The 22,794-nt window shown below is 47.2% G+C and overlaps 2 protein-coding genes across 2 annotated transcripts in view; one reads left to right on the plus strand and one right to left on the minus strand.

Moving 5' to 3' along the window:
- LOC126541983 (potassium channel subfamily K member 18-like) overlaps positions 1–12,197 on the plus strand; it is a 109,016-nt gene extending 96,819 nt beyond the window's left edge. The window contains exons 3-5 of the mRNA XM_050188954.2: positions 513–764; positions 5,716–6,105; positions 12,115–12,197. Of these exons, the coding sequence (XP_050044911.1) occupies positions 513–764; positions 5,716–6,075 (612 nt within the window). The 3' untranslated portion in view covers positions 6,076–6,105; positions 12,115–12,197. The remainder of the gene's footprint in view (positions 1–512; positions 765–5,715; positions 6,106–12,114) is intronic.
- LOC126542025 (SEC14-like protein 2) overlaps positions 9,700–22,794 on the minus strand; it is a 76,747-nt gene continuing 63,652 nt past the window's right edge. Inside the window, exons 11-12 of the mRNA XM_050188995.3 lie at positions 12,113–12,428; positions 9,700–10,885 (exon numbers count right to left, since the gene is read on the minus strand). Coding sequence (XP_050044952.1) covers positions 10,785–10,885; positions 12,113–12,428 — 417 coding nt within the window. The 3' untranslated portion in view covers positions 9,700–10,784. The remainder of the gene's footprint in view (positions 10,886–12,112; positions 12,429–22,794) is intronic.

Raw genomic sequence — 22,794 nt, forward strand, 5'->3', positions numbered from 1 at the left:
TTATTTATTTGGTATACGCAATGACGTTTGCGTATACCGGTTTACCTCATGTTTATAGCGACATCTTGCGCAGCTTCGCCTAACCACGATGTCTTATGGGCCCCTTTTCGTGTTCCATGAATGTTATTGTAGAAAAAGAAAAGACATAAAAAGGCAGTGTTTTTACGATTACGCCGCTGCCGAAAATATTATTACGCCAGCAACGCAGTAGCATACACTAGTTTATTGCAATAGTATCTCTGTGTTTGAGCTCTGCGCCACAAGATGGCGCCACCAACCCTACCGCTTACGTATACGTCTCCGGTAACCCGCCAATTTGCAAACGGTAAGAAGTCTGTGGACAAACTAAAGCTCTGTATTGTTTACTTCATGCGGTTGTATCACCCTATGTAGGGCATCAAACCGGTTGTTTCACTTCCTGTCTTTTCGATATCGTCTCTATATCGATTTCTATTTCGATATTTTTTCTGTTTTCTTTGCTTATCGAAACCGTGTGGGCGCGCATTTCGCAGATTCAGGTGTCGTCGACGGCAAAGACGCCACCTCAGATACCAACCGAGGTTCTCGACGCGGTGGTGACGGTGGCCAACAACGTTTCCAAGGGGGACAACAACGGCAGTGTCACGTGTCCGCTGACTGAAAAGAGCGGGAGGCCGCCCGAGCTGTCACCTCCGCCAAGCCCCGAGAAGCCGGACGCGTCGCCCTCATCGGTGACCGAGCTGCCGTCCAAGAGACCCGTCAAGGAATCGACGCCAATATCCCAGGTGATTCACTGCTGACGTGAATGCGAGCGCCAAGAGGGCAAAAGTGGGGATACTCGAAAGCTTAATTTCTCGCGTAGTCGTCTAGCGTTATATTTCAGACACTGACCGCTGTGCGCGCTGCAGGCGTGTGTTGTCGCGCCATCTAAAGTGCAATTAAAGAACTACGAACCCTTTCGATTTTGAGAAGGATGGTTTGCTGGGCGAGTTTTTGAGAGGGAACGAGATCCAGTGGCGATAGCTGAGTGGAACTGATAGTTTATGCGATAAAGATGTTCACACAAGCCCTTCACATCGCGTATGTCAGTGTGCATGTGCATAGAGACTGCTAATTCACTGATTAATTCAGATGCGTGTTTCAGCTTCAGGCCTATTATTCTTCACTCATCTGGCTCCTAACAATTCAAAGGCTTACTTTTTCACTTGCGTACATATTGCCCCTTCTTGCCAGTTCTTGCACTGCCGGACTCTATTGCTCTGCGAAGCATGCGCTAAGTGGCGCGTCTCATCGTCTCGGCGTTTTTACTTTTGCGCATAGCGTTCCAATGCTTACTACACCAAGATTTAGCATACCGCGAGTCGTAGGACTCTTAGTATGCTAAAGACTCGCAGTATGTCGTAGAATAATTGAACATATATGATAAACAGAAATGAAAACGCTTTTAGAAATGCATGGTGTCCTGCTTCACTTGTCAACCTTGTCGCACTTGTCGGTTTACCAGTGGTTCTATAATGAATGAAAGTTAGATTGTTTTTTTTTTTTGCTCGATAGCCTGCCGTAAAGCATACATCCGTTTTAGCATACCACATGCATACATTCAGCTGCCTTTTGTTTATCAATTCAAGCAGGGACCCTTGGTGACGCCCATTTATATACCTATGACAGTCAGGCGGGCGGCTTGGATGTATAGCTGGAGCTCGGAAAGTTATCGGAATGTTTGAAAGTGTAGCCCTGAAAATAGTAGAAGTTCTTAATGTTCGCCGTACGACGAAAGAAAGGTTAGTTTACACTGGGCGGCCAGCCGATGGTTTGTATGCTGTAAAATGGTGCAGCTGGTGCTTATTGGGCATCCACGCGGATACTTATGAATGCAACTCTACTGGTTCAGTCAGCATGACGCATACAAGTTGACGACAGGAAGTGAACAGAAACACCCTAGACTGACAACTTAATTTTAATGTGCTAGCTTTTCTTAGCTCGTCCGTCGGTTTTTGCCCCGTTGGCACCATCCACAGGGGTGGGCCGATCCTGGAGATAGTGAAGTCTACAGTTTCCACGGACATGTGCCGCTGGGTATGTCGTCGTGCCACTCCGTATGTACCGTCGTCGTAAAGCCATCTCACACTTCGTCGTCATCCGATTTATTGATACAGTCGTCGTCACGCCATCGCCGTCGTACAGTCGTCGTCATCGCGTTGTCGTCATGCTGCCGTCGTTCCATCGACGTCATTCCTTCCTCGTCATAATATCGTTATTATGACGTAGTTGTCATGCCATCACCGTCATACAGTCGTCGTCATCCCGTTGTCGTCATGCCGCCGTCGTTCCATCGACGTCATTCCTTCCTCGTCATATCGTTATTATGACGTCGTTGTCATGCCATCGCCGTTGTACATGCCATCCCGTTGTCGTCATGCCGCCGTCGTTCCAGCCACGTCATTTCTTCCTCGTCATTATATCGTTATTATGACGTCGTCGTCACGCCATCGCCGTCGTACAGTCGTCGTCATCGCGTTGTCGTCATGCTGCCGTCGTTCCATCGACGTCATTCCTTCCTCGTCATAATATCGTTATTATGACGTAGTTGTCATGCCATCACCGTCATACAGTCGTCGTCATCCCGTTGTCGTCATGCCGCCGTCGTTCCATCGACGTCATTCCTTCCTCGTCATTATATCGTTATTATGACGTCGTTGTCATGCCATCGCCGTTGTACATGCCATCCCGTTGTCGTCATGCCGCCGTCGTTCCAGCCACGTCATTTCTTCCTCGTCATAATATCGTTATTATGACGTCGTTGTCATGCCATCGCCGTCGTACAGTCGTCGTCATCCCGTTGCCATCATGCCGCCGTCGTTCCAGCGACGTCATTCCCTCCTCGTCATAATATCGTTATTATGAAGTCGTTGTCATGCCATCACCGTCACGCACTCGTTGTCATATGATCGTTGTGCTGCCGTCGTGGTCGTTCCATAGTCGTCATTCCAGCTTCTCCGTACGGTTCTCGTTATGCCGTCTTCGTGACGTCACCATCGTCATACACTCATCGTCATCCCATCGTCCTCAAGCCGTTGTAGTCATGGTGCCGTGGTTACTCTATCCTCATTATTTCAGAATCATCATCGTATTGTCGTCGTGCCGTCGTCGTCATAATCACTGCGGCTGCGCTAGTGTACGCATGCTTAGAAAGCCGGTGAGCGCTCGAGCATCGGAGACGAGCATTGGGGTTTAAACGAGAACGCTACAAAACATTCTTTACACTGAAATGTCAGGAAAGAAGCAGGACCTTCAGACCCCAAGCGATTCGGCGAGCTCGAGATGGGGAGAGAGAACGCCTAGCCCACACCACAGCTAAACATTCTTGTTTTTTTTTTTTTTGCGTTGATATATAAGTTTCTGCATCCATTAAATGAAATTTTGATTTTAGGCGGCGGTGTTCTTGATTCCTTTCTGCTATTCCTGCGTAACGTTATGTTTGCTGAACCAGTCGATAGGCACCAGAGTTGCGGAGTAGGGCCATCCACTCCACTGCCACTCCATTCGGCGCAGTGGAGGTATACCCCGTACGTAATTCCACTTCTCTTATCCCCTCGGAACGGTGTGTTACCTCTGTAACGCGGTGTTGCCTGTTATTTCTCTGATATTTACTGTTTAGAATGAAGCCTTACGTGAATTTTGGTTTCAGTAAGAAAGCCTCTCTGCCTATGACGATTATGAGGCCTCAAAAGAAGCCTTCAGCGAAAACTCGTATGGTAGATCACATGCCGGTTCCCGATAGAGCACATGCCTGGTCGATGCAGTACCCATACTGAAGGCACCTTATTTCACCGACACAGAAGCAGGATGAGGATACTTAAGACAATTATACGTATGTGGAATGATACTACACAAAGAAGTAGATAAAACATCATTGCAGAAATTCTATTCTGTATCTTGCCACATATAACGTCAACCAATTTACCTTGGGTGCGCGTGTTAGAGATTACGAATATATGGCGAGAATGTAAATTATATTCAGCACTTTTGATCAAAATATCTCCTCAACTTGTCAATTAGTGGTGACAGCCTGCGGTACCATGCATCTTCTTAAACCCTTCCTTTGTTCATAATGGGAAAAAAGTGAAGAAACGGGGAAAGGCTCCGTCACTATCTAGGCTTCTTCAAAACTATGATTAAGAAATGACGTATAATGACTGATGCCTTCAGATAGTGAAATTACGCTTCGCCGTGTATATTCGTAGATAATTCGTAGATAGTAGATAATCCATGATGATGTGCTGATTGTAACATGGGCCAAATGACGAACAGAAACGACGGAGACAACCGCTGACTTTCGATTTGGTGAATGAGTTTTGTGAATCGATGATGGTGAAGCGATTTATCACATACTATATCCTACAGCTGCCTGCTCGCGACCGCCGAAATTAACTTCACTTTAGCTGCACGCGTGTTGGCCGTTCCGCGACCACATCGTACGCAGGCTTTCATATAGCAGGCTTTCGTTTTCACGTGTTACAGGAGTGCAAAACACTGCCGAATTTTTTTTTCAGGACCTCTCCGACCGCTTGTTATCGGGCGTTCTGTATAGTAGAGAACACTCCCAGCCCTGTGGGGCGCGTTATCGCGGCACGCAAGGTGCAACCATTCGTCGCCTCCATCCTTGTGTTGCAGACTATTCGTGCTCTTGTTAGACCAAATAATTCTTGGCAACTAGAAATTGCTTTAAAAGAAACTTCTGCCTTGTAATGCAGAAAGGTTTCCTGGTCTTCAGAGTTGTAGAATATGCACGTAGGCTATTGTGTTGTTTATAGTTCCCGCGGCAGAAGTAGTCACTTATAGGAGGATACTGAAAAAAAAAAAAAACCCGGCAGGAGAAATAATATAAATTGGCCATGTCTAGTTTAATCTGAATGAGAAATTTATCTGTTTTGCACTTTTGTATTCTCGCCTAAAATAAACGCTTAGCACTCCGGGACTAAGTACCCATTCCATCCCAACTCCGTTCCAGAATCTCGGGCTCTCACTCAATTCCCATCCCATCTGTCAGACTTGGGCCATGATTCCATACCCATTCCCTTCTCGTTGTTTCAAGATGCGGAATGATTCGGTAATTACTCCATTTCCGCAGTTGCTACTCCGCAACTCTTACGTGCACCAACTATAACCCAGCAAATGCCTTTCGCGTCGGGAGAGCCCCTCCACCAGATAATCTGATCTGCGGAGTCAAAAAAGCTCGAAACCGCTGCCGTAAGTCGAGTGGCTTTGGCGTTACGCTGCTGAGGTCGCGTGTTCGACCCCGGCTGCGGAGGCCACCTTCCGACGAGGGCGGAATGCAAAAAAAAAAAAAAAAAACCGCTCGTGTGCTGTGCACTGGGTGCATGTTAGAGGCGGTCAAACGGCATGCCTCATGATTAGATCGTGGTTTTGGCAAGCGAAACATCGGAATTTATTTTAACGTCATATTATATTTAAACAGCGTGAAAGGACGGGACAGAGCAGGGACGCAAACTATTTTATCGCGGCCGGTACATATGAACGCCGATGTGTATCAGCTAGCCCACACCAACGCTCTCGACCTGATCGACACTCAGTTATCAAAGCCCGCGTGCAGTCCGGAAGGATGAGGACTGGCGCCCGGGTGCACTCCGGTACTTTCTTGCTCGCATCGCCTCACCCGTGGGGGCAGCAGTACAGGCGCTCGAGCTATCGCGCCTACTCCCGTCGTTCTCGCAGGAGCGAATCCCGGTGTACCTGGTGCTGCTGCTGGTGGGCGGCTACGTCTGCTTCGGCGCCACGCTGTTCTCGGTGTGGGAGGAGTGGAGCTTCCTGGACGGCGCCTACTTCAGCTTCATCACGCTGAGCACCATCGGGTTCGGCGACATCGTGCCCGGCTCCCACCTGCTCGAGCAGGGCGCCACCTCGGGCAGCGGGCAGGCGAAGCTCATCATCTGCTGCTTCTACCTCGTGTTCGGCCTGGCCATCATCGCCATGTCCTTCACGCTCGTCCAGGAGGAAGTGGTCCTCAAGTGCAAGGACCTCGTGCGCACGCTCAGGGCGCTCGTCTCTTCGGACGAGGGCGCCGCCACCTCCTAGCCCGCTTGGCGTGGGCACGATGTGCTTAAGGTATGTATGCATATTGGATTTAACTTTTCTTTAATTCGCAATTACTGGCAACGTCGTTTAGAAATTACTACATTTCGGTAACGCGGTAGATATTGCGATTGGCCACAATTTAGTGCACAGACATAACAGGGAATTAGAAGGAAAGGAAAGAAAAGGACGGAACTAATTTTGACAAGGAAATTGTGGAACGTAACATGCGTTACGCATAATTAGGTGCGTTTGAAGAAGAGCAGTGGCGATTGAATGGTAATCCCCAAACGCCTTAATTTTTTTTTCTATAGCGATAAAAGGATGTAGTAGAGAGAAACCGAAACGGCAGGTTTACAATTCCGCCAGAACTGCTGACGTCACAGTTACATGCATTAGTTATTTAGGTTGCGTGGTTCTTTTGAACGTTTGGTTCACAGAAGGCTGCAGTTTGTGAATGTCGGAAGTGCGTTCCATGCAAAAATTTGGCGGATCCAGCAAGCTGGGAATGCGACGTACCGCTTGGTCTTTTCTTTTACTTTATTTCCGACACGCAAAGATACGTGACTGTACGCGGCCTTCTATATTAAGGTGGGTTCATATAGTCGAATGCAATTCGTTATGACAGACACTGGGGTTATAGTCTTCGCCAATCACTTTCAAGGATACATTCACTTGAATTGATGTACAACGCAGCATCTCCCTTATCTCTGAAAACGAGCAACCGAGAATAAGGCCCCCATGTCTGTGAAAACAATTTCCAGGAATTTTAATCGTCAATAAATTTAACCACTTCAACGTTTTTTTTTTTAATATTTAAAAATACTTCGTGCAAGCGACAGTCGGTTGCCGCACACGTAAGTTCTTGACTGACAAAGGGGTGACATCATCGCGAAATATTCTCTTAATATCGTCACTCGACAACACACTGTGCGCGGATAAATTCAATCGCATGGCTAAAATATTACGTGCAAGAGGCCCTTGTAGGAAGGGGATGACTCGTAATGTGATAGGTGGAGAGCACACTCGCATGGTGCGACGACTTCGGGCTTCGAAGATATCTCTGTGCACTCGAAAAGTAATGACTTCTGTTCCAAAATTTCTGACGAAGTCCCGGTTTGTTTAGCTTGAATCGAACCGAGCTTGTCTGTCGTGCTGGTACCGAAACCGTGCGGATGGCACAGCGTCCGCGTAAAGAGAGAGAGAGAGAGAGAGAGAGAGAGAGAGAGAGAGAGAGAGAGAGAGAGAGAGAGATGCAGACTTTAATAAGACGCTGAAGTTAGTTTTTTTTTTCTTTGGCTAGTAGCTTGGCATGCTGCTCCAGGTGTTAGGTGAGAAATACGATTTTCACAGTAATCATAAAAACACACAGCGTCCTGAGACATGGAAATTAACCAAACGACACTGCCGACATTTAACATGGCCCGTGTTTTATTATACCAACAATTGGAATCTTACAATGTGCAAAGGGCAGCAAAGAGCTGTTGATCTCGAAAAGGACCTCGGCCTTTAGGTTATTGTTTTTTTAAGTAAATTATTAAGAGACGAAATCCACGGGGAGCGCATTTACGTGGTAACCGAAGCTTAGGCTATTGTACGACCGATGCATGCCCTTCTCTTAGCTTTGGTCCATTCGTTGCTCGTTAGTGAGGAAGAGATAAAGAGGGAGAGAAAACAAAGAAGCACAGCGCTGCAGCTTTTTATCACAGGTTACTTTCCGCGCTCCAAGAAGGGCGCACCATCCAGTGGTAGAGTATGAAACGCACAAACGGAGACCTCATGACATTAATGATAAAATAAATCTACGACACTCCTCAACGACTAAGTCGCAACAGCAAGACGCGATGCAGCATAATCGAACGAGGGCCGCACCACGCACGAGACCTCGTGCAGTTATCCTAAAACGAGAGTCGCAGAAGAAGGATATGCTCGCTTGTAAGCTGCGCATCAAAACGAATTGTTTGACCAAGAATGCTTGACCGAGAATGCTCGACCAAGAGGTGTGAAGGTGAAGCGTAAAACACGGTCGGCGTAATCTCAACTATATTTCTGCTCTGGGTAAGTGTTACTGAAAAATCTGCACCTTGCCCAACATTCTCAATCACCCATTCTTTCGTTAGCGATTAGGTCAAGATCGTCCGAAATGTCGAAGCAGTATTTATCGTGACACCTGTTCGAAAGCTTTTGCTCTTTCTTAATCATAGTTAAGAATACGCGTATCAGTGATACTTTTGTTGATGAATGCCAGTATACATATCACCACACGATGGGTAACCTCAGTAACACTTAAGCTTAGGTAATCGCTTGTGCCTTACGGTGCTGTACTGACTGTCGACGATTGATATTACCGTTGTCAACAGTTATCGACCGACAATACTGATGCTGCGTACATTTACATTGAGGAATGACTAATGCTCTTTCCGGCTCAGGAAATTGATATAGCCCGTAGCGGATTTTCTGGCGGTGTTGAACGAGGGCAGTCAACCAACAACGTATCAGTCAAGCGGATAACCGCAGCGTTACACTGAACACTGGGAAATAACGTGACCAAGTAAAACTCACTCCATGACGTTACGCCTGTTACACGAATCAGTTACCATTCATCTAGTAAAAAAGCATACTTCAAAGGAACAAGAAAGAGAGAGATAAAAAACAAAAGGAACTCATGTGTACCCCTCCGTTGCGCCTGTATTTGTCGACCTAATTTTTTTTAGAAAAGAAATGGATCTCCAACAGTCGGGTATTGGCTGTCCGCGTGCTATTCGAATGGTGATCTACACTCCTTGTTCCAGGTTATTTCAGCTTACGTCATTGGGAGTCTTCGGAAGGACGAACAGTGTTTAAACTAACGCGGAAGCAGCGCATTGAAGTAACTCGATATTGCACCTCATCTGTACATGGATCTATTAGCAACCGTCAGGTAGAATGTTTAGAAGGAAGCTTTCGATCTTAAAAGTAGCTTCAGTGCGTCAGGTGCCTATTGAGCATTTGTTCTCAGCGAAGTGACCAGCTGATACCTTCAAACAAATTCTTTTCATGTGTATGTGTTTGCAACCGAAGTGAATCAATACACTCTCTCAAGCTCTGTCACGTATAAAGGGAGCACAGCACTAAGCATGATGAGGCTTGTTATGAAGAACACGTGTTCTTGCGAGGAAAAAAAGGAAGTATGGCACTGAAATCAATACAAACAAAGAAAGAGGCCGTTGTTGCTTTGGTGTCAGGAGAATGGTCAAGGTAGAATGACAGAGACGATTATGCCTTTCCAACCTGAACGTATTATCGGACTTCTTGTCTATGGCCCCTAAATGCGTACGTCGGGTTTATTCGTGAACCAGTATAGAATTCCAGTGTTGCCCGGAGCCCCCATATGAAACAGCATTGTTTGATTCGTGTAACTTGATGCGGTTGTATGTTATCTAAGATTATCGCATGATATATGAAGAATATGTGGTATGCGATTTCTTTTTTCTTATTTTGATAGGAAGCGAGGTTAATTGTTGAGCAGCAGAAAAAACTTGCAGCGCGCTGGAACCCGCAACGACAACGTGCATTCGCGGGCATCCGTGCGTCCCGGGTGGGGATTTATGTGGCCTGTTCCCGCTTCAACAAAGGTATGCATGCGGCTCAACGGGAAACAAACAAAGCGGTGTTTTATTTGCGCCCTGCCTAGGCAGGATAGTAAAGAAACAAGTAAATAACAGCAAATACAACAATCGACACTTTATACAACGAGTAGCAAAAATATTGGAACGTGGGTGAGCTGAAACGCCTGAGCTCTCAGACAAGCAAATACTTGTAGTGCACCGTGTCCCAGTGACCGCGCCGCAACGCGCAATTGAAGTGTGCTAATACAGTCGAGTTGCAAAGATGACATTGTGCCAGAACCGTCCGTGCCATGTTTCCACTAAAGGTTAGAGCCTTAGAGCGTGGACAAAGGTAGTATTCAACGGCGTGATTACCTACTCCTACGAAAGGTAGCACTCGTGCCATGTTTATGCGATCCATATTTTAAAAAAATGTGATGCCGACATCCACCACCAGTTTACTCGGGGCTGGAATAACGTTCATCGAGAGCGGCTTACTAACACATTACGTCCAAGCTTCGACTTTATATGCAACCTGTGGTCTCGTAATCGACACCACAAGATTCAGCAAAGTAATCGTAGGCATGACACGCGAATACCGAGACCAGTTCAATGAAGTGACCTCGCGTATAGGGTGACCATACCAAAGCAACGAAGTGGTGACCGTGCTTACGGTTCACTTCCACTGGAGTTCAAGGGGAGCGTCGGGCGAGACCACTGACCGAAATGCTTACCGAGGGTGACGGGAAGAAAGTGTCGTGCAGTTACACTAATTTACACCAGGTCCTCGTTAAGACCTTGTTCTGCTCTTGGCCTCTGTGTCCTTTCCAAAACTCACACGCCTCTTCCACGACATACAGTCACAGTCGAGAAATTAACAGTTCAGTATTTTTGCTATAAAAAGGAAAGAAAACACAAGAAAAAAAAAGAGGAAGGAGAGGATGAGGATCTAGATAAGAAACATTCCATTATCGTGGTGCTTGTGGGTTCGCCACCTTTAGCTGACTGTTTGGGTCGTAAGTGCACGTTGGGGCATCTGAATTCGGTTGGCTTCGGCCTGGAGAACGGTCAGGCTCCGCGGCCACGGAGCTCGATTGGCGGGGAAAGGAGAGCGGGTGTGTGACGTCACGCCGCGTCGTCGCCGATGGAAGGCGGTACCACCCGAACGGTGTAGGTGAGCTTCTTGCCGCGGCAGGCGCTGAACGTGTTGTCGAACTTCAGCACATCTGCGAAGGCAACGCAGGGTGGAGGTCACAGAAAAAACCGGGAGATATTGAATAAATCAACTGAGTGCGAAAGCAGCCTTTTCTCTTTCTGGTTGCGGCATTTCGTAGCACTGTGCGCGTGCGCTTAATATGACGTTACATATGCGCGACAGTCTATATATATTTATGGACATGAATAAATAAAAAGTTAGTGGCACCAGATTATATTTCCGGCTGCTTCTTTTCACATGGGTGACATGGAAATACATCGCATATTATCGCACAATGTCACACAAAGGTTAAAAAAAGATAGAGAATAGAATGAATAAAATGATTCATTATAATTTGACTCATTATAAGGGTCAGCATAGTGCGTCAGCTGTTTAATGACAGTATTGTCCTCCACCGTTCTGGTGGAGGTGAATGCTATGTGATGTTATCGCAATTTTCAAGCATACAACTTGAAATAAAAATTGCGGTGTTTAACATCCCAAAAACTGCATCGTGGCATATGAAGGACGCCGTTATAGAGGGCTTCGGAAGAATTTCGATCCACTGGATTTCGACCACCTGTAGTACTGAGGTGCGCTTTACAGACGTCATTCCTCTGTGCAGACGGCGTCGAAGCTATGCGATCACTTCTGTCAATTGAAATAACAGAGAGTGGCGCAGACAAATGACAGAAAATAAATGCACAGTGCGCCACGCCAATTCCTTAACACGTACGTTTGTTTTCCACCAGTCCGAGCAGGTGCAGAGGCCCTAACCGGGTTCATTCTCCACGTGAAATGAGCTTTTAGCTGGGGCAAGGATGTTTCGCAATAGCACTCTTTGCATCAACGAAAAGGCCGATTGTGAGCCTTTTCAAAACGCTGTCAAACTGCTCGAAAACGTGCTTGCTTCTATCCGCAGGGATCTGATCAAGCGAAGGTTTATAAGAGGGCCCAGACATCAGGAAAGCCGAGCGTACAAACATTTTTTTCTGCCTTTAGGCATTCACGTGACTATTCAAAGACCGTAAACAGGGGCTGCTATTCTGGGCAATGTCGAATTCCACCGCGTTAGCATATTTAGAGCCAGTCAGAGAAGCCGTAGCAGCCCTGCGAGCCAATCAGGACTCACAAGATGGCATGCTTAACAATATGACGGGATCTCATACTATCCGGGTTAGCATCCCGGGTCAGGCTGGAAGTTATTACAGTGTTTCTCCACCGCTTTTTTTGTTGTTGTTTGGGTCCCAATACGTACAGGTTCCGGGTTCCTGGCAGAGGAGGCTCCCTTCGCGCGGCTTGAGGTGCGAGTCCTCTCGCTGCCAGGGCAGCACGACCACGTCTTCGTCGGCTTGGGCGTCCGGCCGGCGCACCACGGTGAAGCCGATGTCGTGGTCCTCGGTCTCGTACTCCCAGCACAGACGCGAGCCGGCCTGCGTCACCGACACGGGCACCTCGTGGCAGCTGCGCCGGTCCACGGACACCGTTGCCGCCGCCGAGCCGCCCTGGTCGCCGTTCAGCACGCTGCTGCGGCGCCGGTAGTCAGCCTCCGTGATGGGCCGTGCGATGTTGATCTGCGACGTGCCAATCACACGAGCAATGACTCAGGCTAAAGAAAGGAAAAGAAGAGGAAGCGCGGAAGACGATATCGTTCCTTTTGTTTTTATTTGTCTTCTCGAGACGGAACTAAGGTGCCAAAGTGCGCGTAGCTTACCGATAGTACCTATGGCTGCGCTTAAAACTGCAGCGTGTGTTTGTGTGTGATTTGTGATGGGTTGGGTGCATTCTTGAAGGGTAGTAGTAGTAGCAGTAGTAGTAATATGACTTTTAAAGGAAGGAAATGGAAGAGACAAATGCAGCGCCGTAACTGTCTCTCGCTGTGAGGACACCTCAACAGCACTGCACAGGGGAGGCGTGAGGGGAATAATAGAAGAGAAGAGGAAGGAGGCCTCCCCAGTCGAGCGGCAAGGCCGACCGCCCGAAGAAGACCTCTCGAAGGGCGGCAGCCGTATTACGTAACTCATGTCGGCGTTACACCCAACACGTATCCGTGAGCAACACAGCCCAGAGGACAGGGCATAGGCAAGGCGCACAGTGCTTGTACCCATCCCTGTGTTTGATCAGTGAGCTGCAATACGTCTCTTGTGCGGAAGGTCCCAAGGCTGCGTCGCATCGAGAAGCCTATATGCTAGCGGCGATTACGGCGCAGCTGTTGTGACGATCCTGGTGCTGGAGTTGTTACTGCTGCTGCCGAGCATAAACTACCAGCAGCCCTCCCGCGTACAGGAAGGTGACCAAATGGTCGGGCCAACAGCATATAACAAAGTATATCGTGGGACGTTAGTGTTGGAATTGGTGTGTTATTCAATGGCTATGAAGTACGAATCCATGCAACCAAGGCGGTTGCAGCAAACCTTGATGTCGTTCGCCAAGTGATATTTCAAGCACGTGTAGCATTCTTGTCAGAGTGTTGTAGGGCACACTAGATGAATACGCAAAATTTCTTAGTGAGAATTGATGTAGTCACTACATTTGCAGTGACAGATACGGCATGTTTGTCGCTTAATTAGAAAAAAAAAGTGGTGATGTTGACATCTTAGCTGGTGATTCTTAATAACTGGCATATTGCCATAAGCGACTGTTGCTGTGTACGGAATCCCATTACCTACGCGTGCAATGCGGCCATACGCGTTCACCTTCAACTAGAAATTCACTTGATCAAGCAGCTTATAGACGGACACCGTAAGAATTCGCAATTTCAAGGGTGAGTATTTCATGGTTTAAATTATAGTGCTTACGCAGATTCCGAACGAGTCGTTGCAAGCGTATATATTGTAATCTATGTGCCACACCCAGTCGTCGCTAAGTCCAGCACTGCGCTGACAGTACTTAACGCAAGTAGCTAGCGAGCAAGCAGTAATACTGAAACTGAATTTCAAAGATGAATATCACAGGTTACCACTGTTACTGCTTCAATTCGGTCTGCCTGTCACCGCGCAGTTCTTGAACTACTAAGAAGACGAAGCGATGGAACGCCCATGTGTTCTCCATAGACTGACAGATCGCGCTACATCCTACGCGAGTGCTAAGACGTGTTCGCTGATGTCGATACGCGACGCAATACCCTGCACAGTGTACACTGATGTGAAGGGGAAAGGGGGGTGTCAATATCTGTGCTTATTCCTGCAGCAAGCACCCGCCAGTACCGCTCATGGTGTTTCACTTCAAGCCACGGCGGTCTGCTGTGAAGACCGGCGGTGGATTGGCGAGAGGCGAGAACTGTGTACTGCATCTTTACTCGCCTCGTTCGTTCGGGCGTTCGTTCAGCATAGCTAAGACTATCTCGTTAAGTTTTGTGTTAGAGGTCCTTCGACAATATTGATGTCCTCAGACTATATATATATATACCACACCAAGTGCTTCGTTCCTTGAAATCGAGCACCCTTGACACTACTTTCCACCAGGCCTCAGACTGCGCCGGACTTAGATTGTACAGAGCTCCAATTTTGAGAACATTTAGCGTATGCCGCACCTATGGCAGTTGTCGCAGCGTTTCACTCGCTCACTTGGTTGTTGCGCATCGGTCAGGACTACACATAAGCCGGGAAAAGCGTTCGCAAACTGATGACAAGCGGCAAACCCGTACAAATGTATTAAAACAGTCTTCAGGCTACCTGTGGAGGGCTTTGCTTAGTATTGTCCTTTTGGCTATATTAAGCCTACACTGTGCTTATAATAGACATATATAGTTAATAAGTCAATCTTCTTCCATGCATGCGCTTCCTGTGGACTTCCGAAAGGGGGATTGAAAACGTCTTTACACATTACCCGACAAAACAATGCGGTCATGAGTGTACAGTGAGATTGTACAGGCTACATCGCCATCGAAAGTACTTTTCGCTGGGATGAGATACCTTGTTCCCGGGTTTAACCGAAAAAAAAGGAACACAACCTCATTTTTAGAAAATAACGCCCAGTACTGTTTATTTTTTCCCTCTTTCTCTCTGTTGTTGGTGAAACTGAAAAAAGAAATAATGGCATGCTACTGTGCCTGTGTAAAGTTTTGTCTCCAGCAAATATTGCGATCATATCTACCTACGTACGTCGCCGATAGCGTTTAGGTAGTTTTATTATATAGGCAGAGGCTCTCTCAGTGGCCCCGTCGATAGTAGAACATTTCCTGATTATTCTAACTTTTATCGTTACTTAACGCAGTCTTTCAGGTACCAACAGGTACCGTTGTTGAAAATGCTGTTTCTCGTCAGAATTCTTAAACTGCCGGAACTCGGAGGTTATGACGCCACACTGCTGCAGCTTCACCTAGCTAGACTCAGGCGCAACGATATCAAAGTGTAGCAATAAGCGCTTAGCTAGAACTACGATGACTAACTACAAAGCTTACGGCTGTGAAATAGTAGACGCCATTTCTCTTCGCAACTAACCTGGAGTGTAGGCGCCTATTTTTGCCGGAGTCTCGAGCATGTTACATACTCATATCACAAGCGGCATGCATCCGTCCTGCCTTTAAGGGCGATTATTTTCCGTAATGAGGAGTACTTCTTCCGCGCCGCGTTACAGCGAGGAGCAAAGTCACCTCTGTTCATGTGGTTACTCACTCTTGATGATGTGGAACCAGAGGTATGGGTGCGGATGGGTGAGGGTGGCCAATAACTTGTAGCTTAACAGTGATGGTGTTTCATGGAGCCATTAGAGCAGTTTATCATTGTCCAAATACGTGTTACCATATACAGAATACCGGAGCACTGGTGACGTAAAGGTTGGTAGCAACGCCGGTGGCGTTATCTTGTGATGCTACGCCATGAGGGCGCAAAAGTAATGTTGTAATGACGGACTATGTGCTACTGAGCTGTTGGCTTATAAAGGCCTGGCAGGAACCATAATCATGCATTTTTGTCTACTTTTCTTTTCCTTTCCACGAACATACACAACACACTAGACATTCTGGGAGGAACCATCAATAATGATTGTCGAAGTCAGCGATACAGCTTTCAGGTTACCCTGCGGCGTTTCTCAGGTGGGTAAGATGCGGCCTGGCGTTCGCCGTCTTCACCTTCCTGCTCCTCTTATGCGCAATGAAACTGCGATGTGGGCGCGCTGATAATTCATTTCGATATATAACACCGCACAAAAACCAGGACCTGCCCCAATCAACCACGTGCCTCTCTCACTCTTTCTCATCCTACCCTGCCCATGCGCTCCCTTCTCTCCTCCTCCTCCACAACTTCACTTCCCTCTTCTCTCTACTTTCCTCATCACTCTTGTTGCCCCTTACCTTGTTAAATCGCCGTCCGCCAGCCACGAAACCCCGGGGAATCAGCTAAAGAAAGCTTTAAAATGTTTCGAACGGTGGAACGGTGTTTGTGGTTGAAGAAAGTGGCACATGAGGACACTACGAACGCGGTGGGTGCTGCCGTCCATGTCCCTGGTGCTCTGGTAAACCGTAAACTGCTGCACGTGAAATAGACAGGCTAAATCTGTATTGAAGTTTTGGGGAAGTGTGCCATTTCTGGCATAAGAGCCGCAGTGCCACCAATATGTCGACAAAAAGTGGCGAATTACGCGGCAGTTGCGGCAACGACCATCTGGCAGGGAGACCGGAAACCGGACTGATTGAACAAAATATTGCGGTCGTATCTTAAACATCAATGACCGCGTAAGTTCCGGATGCACCGCAGGAATGGACCATTCTGTAGAAACAATAGGCGCTTTATAGGAAAAAAGACATCTCTTTTTCGAGGTGTCCATCAATGTGCTTTGGTACGGCGGAGTCAGCGAGATGTACGCGCACACTAGAAGGCATGGTCTGAAATAATGTGAGCGAAGCTTTTTCGGTCGCCCTGCCCATTCGTCAGCGGCCGTGACACACATGGTTTAGCCCTTTTCATCGCTTATGCCTGCAGTGCAATGCCATCCTCTTGTGGAACATTACTGCGCCTTTAAGCGACTGGATACTGCGTTCATGTCGCATAGTTTGCTACCCTGCTGGAAAAAACGCGAAACGAAGCGCATGTAAAAGTCAGACCGAGTCAATAAAGCATTGTTGTTGGGTCCAACGACTCGTCAAACTTTTTATGCATTTTTGATATTCCATTTCTTTCCAAGTAACATACAGTATTGAGGCCCGATGAAAGCACCTGGCTTGCCAAATCGTCTTTCGAAATATTCTGCGGCAACCATGTGAGCTGCGTGTGAATCCTACTCATTTTATCGTCTCCTTCATGTAAGAGGTACTACGCACAAGAGCGAGAGCTATATGCTGACGAATTTATCTTTTGTGTAATTTACGTTTGAGCGAAGAGCAGAGCCGAGATCATTAAACGCTTATATTTCAATTGTTTTCATGTTCGCTCTTTGTCAGGGGTCCAAGCATCCCTCCGTCTACGTTGTCACCAGGATTGGTAATTGGGCGGTGGACTGCGTAAAAAAAGAATCGAACCAAGAGAAAGCCATCCTGCTATTATACCGGCCTAGAGCGCGTTCATAGACGGATCGGCTGAAAAAGAGATAGAAAAAATAGTATCCCATGAATGAACGCGATTGACCAGAAAGCGCAGAAGCTGCAAAGCCTTGACCAGGCCGGATGGAGCGTGCATGTAGTGGTGCGAGCAGAGGGGAAGCAAAGGTAAGCAAAGAAACAAAGCAGTTCGTCAGAAGAGGGGCTGGCCAATTGTCATGGCGTACATTCTATCAGCGAAGGTGACCAGCCAGAAAAAGAGAAAAAAACAGACACGAAATGGAGGACGCTTAAGCTCCGCCTTCAAAGCATTCAAAAATCCATGAATACTTATTCCCGGAAACTGCAGCATACGTAACCTCTATGTTTTCTTGGAAAGCTGGCGGCGAACGCAATGCGCGAAAGCGAGCTGTCTTGTTTTTTTTTTTTCCTGCTAACGCTATTGGCAACACCATCCAGACGGTCTTGCAAGGAACAGAGAGGGGCACGCCGCTCCTAAGACAGACCTCAAACGGCAACTGGAAAAGGGTTGTGCGCGCCAGTTTCCGCGAAACAGAATTATTTTTCCTCATATATTGAAATTACAGACCGAGGCTATCTGTCCGTAGGATGTGTATAACTCGTACTTTGGCAATTTTCTGACGCATTTTACTTTGAGAAAGTCAGTTAGTTCAGTAACGTCTCTGCGCCACGCGGAGCGCCTGCGTGGACCCGGATGCGAGGTTCGGGATGATCTTCATCAAAGAACATCAGCGCTGGCGTCAACGCAGGCACCTGCACCGACGCCAGATTTTCTGCGATACGGGGCCCTTAACGCTATCGCGCTAAAGAGTAAAAGAAAAAAAAAAAACGAAAGAAAGAAAAATTCAGTCATTCCAGGATGACCAGCGAAGCTGTTTGGCGCACGACACATAGGTGACCTAGAATACTCAACGAAGGTACGAACATATTGTCCATAATCTGTGGCCATCGTGGCGATGTAGGCACGCACATGCATTCGCGTAATGCCTCTGTTATTAAATGTGTCCGTCACGTAAGACAATAAACGGCTCATACCTCCGTAAGCAACGGCTCACGCCGCCGTAAACGCGGCCTCCCCATTACGACGGTACAAGAGAAGTGAAATTCTACGCTAGAGTGATGAGCGGCAACGAAGCCAGCTGTGGAAGACGACGACGCTCGAACCATTGCTGATGATGATGATAGCTTTTTGCACAACGGAGCCAGCTGCGGAAGATGACGACGACGAACGCGCAAACAGTGGCAGTAGCGCGTTCGCGCGGTTGCCGCCGAGAATTTTATAACGGCCCTTTTTGAAAAAGTTGTACAAAACATTTTTTTCTTCGAAAATGTCTGTTCTTACACTTGTACCTGGGACATCTTTGGGTCCCGCGTGGGACAAGGGCAGTTCAAGGGCGCGTTACAGGTTCCCGAGCCGCAGGGGTATGTGCCATTGAACTAGGACCTTTTCTTCACTATCGCCACGATCGGCCAACACGATGATTTGTTTTTGTCAACCTCTCGGACCCATTTTTTTTTTCTCCAGATCCTAGCCATAGAAAGCTTCGCTGTAAAAACGGATGGTGGGAAAGCTTTGTGCATTCAGGGTCTCAGTAATTGAGCAGGCTTGCTTTGAAGGGCACTCGAGTTTCTCGCTCGCCCGAGTTTGCTCGACGGCGCTGAGTGAACAAAGATAGCGCGAGACAGTCGAAAGCAGCAGACAACAAAATGTCGAGATAACGAGCGTCAACGCTGGCGCACCCTGCGCAAGCCGCTTCCTCGTTTCAAACACGGAAGGCATGGGCAATGTTACGCGCCACCACCGCATCAGCACAACATCGATACCGTGACTGTCCCGCTATCTATACATACTCTGCGCAAGCCGCTTGCCACGCCTTTCCGGGGTGAGTGACGGGCTTGTCTCCTCTTTCGGACATTGTCTGTCTATCCACCGTTCCCTCGAAGTACAACGCAAAACTGATGAAAATTGCAAATCACTTTAAAATCCATTCAGTGTACATCATGCGCATTTGGAAATGTGTTCCAAACTACCATAAAGTGCGAAATAAAAATACACAAGAAAACTTTCTTTTTATAACATACCTGCACAGGTAATGCAGTGGGTCGAACGAAAAATGAATGACAGAAGGGACCGACCATTTGACCACGTGGCTCCTCTTTTTACGGCCCCCCACGACGGGGTTATCACCAGGCCCGAGTGGTGATAACCCTAAAGTGAATCTAGATAAGCCAACGAAACTACAGGCGTGCCGAGGCTTCAATTTTATTTCTTCATACCATTAGCTCATTCACCTGAGAGCGTCACCAGAGCTCACGAATGTCACGAACTTTGCCAAACTGGGGCCTTCCCTGCATAGCACCCCAACGCGAAAAGCCGACAAGGACGTAAACACGACGAAGACAATTGCAGACAGCGCTCGCCATGGTCGATTTCACGTCCTTTTCTGGCTTTGGCACTGTTCGTTTATTAGGGATCCCCCAACTGGCTCCATCAGTCACCCATTAAGAGAGATCACCACCTTGCCCAGGGCATTTTGACGCCATTTGGCGGAGGAGAAAATCCTCGGACACTGTTTCAAGCCGGGTTCAATCCCGAAGGCATTCAGCGCGTTGTTTCCTTACTTGAGGACACGCGGACGGTGCAGTACAGTGCTGCATCGCGTTTGTGTGCAGACCTTTTTTCTTTTGTTTATCGTTTGTATTTCTTCTTACCTCATAGCACCGTTCATGCCCTTTACGCTTTTCCCCAGTATAAGGTAGGCAGCAGGTATTTACCCTGTCTCTTGCTTTATTTTCCCTCCTTCTCCACTCAGGGCGCTTACTTGTGGAACTTCTCTTGCGTAAGCAAGTGCTGTCCGAGGTTGACTATTGCGGTGCCAATCGTCCGGTTATCACGGCGACCGATACCGTGAGCAGCAGGCGCCCGAACGACAGCCAATGATGGAACACTGTTACGTGGGAGAAGTTTTGGAATGCGGACCCATATGGGGGAGGGGGGGAGGCGTCGGTGAAAAGTGTCGAAGGTTCTGAACATTCGTCGGTGCTTAGCCTTGCCTTGTCGCCTTACGTTGCTGTCAAAGGCGTACGAAACCCACTGAAATCGAATTTTTCTTACACGATACCAAGCCGACTTGCCTATAAGTGACAGACGTGTAGTGGCATCGGTAGAAAATACTCATGTGAAAGAAAAAAAATCGACAGTCACTTTAGCATAGGCCAAAGAGGGTGAAGGCAAACGCCTATGCGCTCAAGAGACAGTCATTAAATTACTTGACAATCTCATACGAATGCGTTGTTACTTCTTATTACTTGGTTTCTCCCACCAAACGTCGTGGGTTCGAGTGCCTTCATTAACTCTATAATAATGAACAGTGGCCTAATCAACTTCACCCTAATTAACAACAAAGGTTGTGGGTTCAAGTACCCTGTAATTACATCTATATGATTTAACTGTGCCTTAACCAACTGCGCCCACATTAACACCAAAGGCTGTGGCTTCGACTACCACCAAAGGTCGCGGGTTCGAGTGTTTTAATTAACTCTATATTAATTAGCTATACCTTAATCAACTTCGCCCTAATTAATACCAAAGATCATGTATTCGACTCCCACTAAAGGTCATGGGTCCGAGTGCCTTCATTAACTCTATATTTGATAGTTGTGGCTTAATCAACTTCGCCCTAATTAACACCAAAGGTTGTGGGTTCGAGTACCTTATAATTACATCTATATTATTTAACTGCGCCTTCAGTGGAACACTTGTTAATCATCCACACAGGCCATACAGTTTGCTTGTCATGCAGTGTGTTTTAATAGGCGGCTTCCTAACCTAACCTAACCTAACCTAACCTAAAATGAAACTTCATGTTCACCTTTTCATCTTGGTCAGCCGCGTTCCGTAAGACAAGATCACTTTGACGAGTAACTAATTGTGTTAGGGAAAATAAGCGAAGTTTGTGTCACATAATTTCGCCGAGCTCTTGCGAGACTTCAATATGGGCGCATGCAAGCTCACGTTTAGCACGTGAATCTGTTGCCTTATAGCCGGCATCAACGGCACGACATCTTGCTAGTCTCATTGTGGCGATCATTTCCAATTCCCAAAGATTCCGCATACGACCTAGGCAATGCATTAGGCAAACGGCGGGCAAAAACAGCTGTGACACAGCTTCTTGCAGGCGTTGTGTCTGGACACGTTGGCCAGAAACACGGCAACGCCGACACAATTGACAACGAGCTACGGAGGCTCCGGAAGCCGGGTAGCCTTTCACGCTAGATTCCCGATCTCCGGCCAAGTTACCCGGTACGTACCCCTGTTGCATTGACTATTTCCTTATATAGTCAGGCAGGCGAGTATACAGAAGGACGTTCGCGCAATGTGGGGAAACCTGGAAAAAATTCTCGCAATTCGGGCAAATGCGCGGCCGAACAAAATCTATACTATGCTTTACCGCATGTACGTCTCCTGCAGTTTGCTAAGGACTACACACACGATCAAACAGATGAACTGAAATTTGTTTAAAGGCGTAAAATTCCGGTTGCAAGTTCTTTGGAGCTTCTTGATTTCTATTTAAACTCACCTTTGGTCGGGTGGTAAGGCAACATATTTGACCAGAAAGCTGGCGTCTGCCTAGGCTCCTGTGTTGCGCCTTTGCTCAGTAATGTATTTTTTAAGGTACATTGACCAGAAAGTTAATCGAAACCTGTGTGGGCTTGCTCTTAAGGTTTTCAGACACATGGATTATTATTTGATTTTTGTGGGCAAAGGTAACATTCACAGAGTTGTCGTCGATGTAACGAAGCTATTTAGAGAAGAAGAACATGGTATCAACGTCACTTTTCAAGTGCTTAAAAAAGAAGCGCTGCAATTTCTTGAAATGAAGCTTACTTTTACGAGGAGTCACGTGTGCTGATGACATCACCTGAGACCTTATAAGTCTCTTCTTGATTACAGGTCTAGCCATTCAAAACTTATAAAGCACGGTGTTACCACTCACTCATTTAGAGGCGCCCTAACCAAGAGCTGTCCTCATCTTATGTTCGAAAGTGTGACAAATCGGGTGACAAGGCTTAATGAGGCAGGTTATCCAGTTTCAGAGGACTGCAAAGTGAAACATGATATGGAATGCGTCCCTTACGCGCAAAATGTTGTTTATTCGATTCTTTTTTCTTGCAGCCCACATTATATCGGTCAGACTGGAAAATGCTCGAACATTCGACTAAGGGAGCACCATAATTCTTTGAAGGGTTTAGCGCGTTCTCACCTTTCTATGCATTGACGATACTGTGAGTGTCATCCGTTTTTCGAAAGCACTATTGTGCTGTTCAGACACCGTGAAAAGCTCTCACGTAAATTAATGGAGGCTTTTCACATTATAAAGAAATGCTCACTATGTATTAGCCACCCTTCCGTTTCGCTGCGAGATAGTGGGGTTGCCGTGTTA

This window comes from Dermacentor andersoni, chromosome 3 (assembly GCF_023375885.2).
Source record: "Dermacentor andersoni chromosome 3, qqDerAnde1_hic_scaffold, whole genome shotgun sequence".
NCBI classification, from domain to species: Eukaryota; Metazoa; Arthropoda; class Arachnida; order Ixodida; family Ixodidae; genus Dermacentor; species Dermacentor andersoni.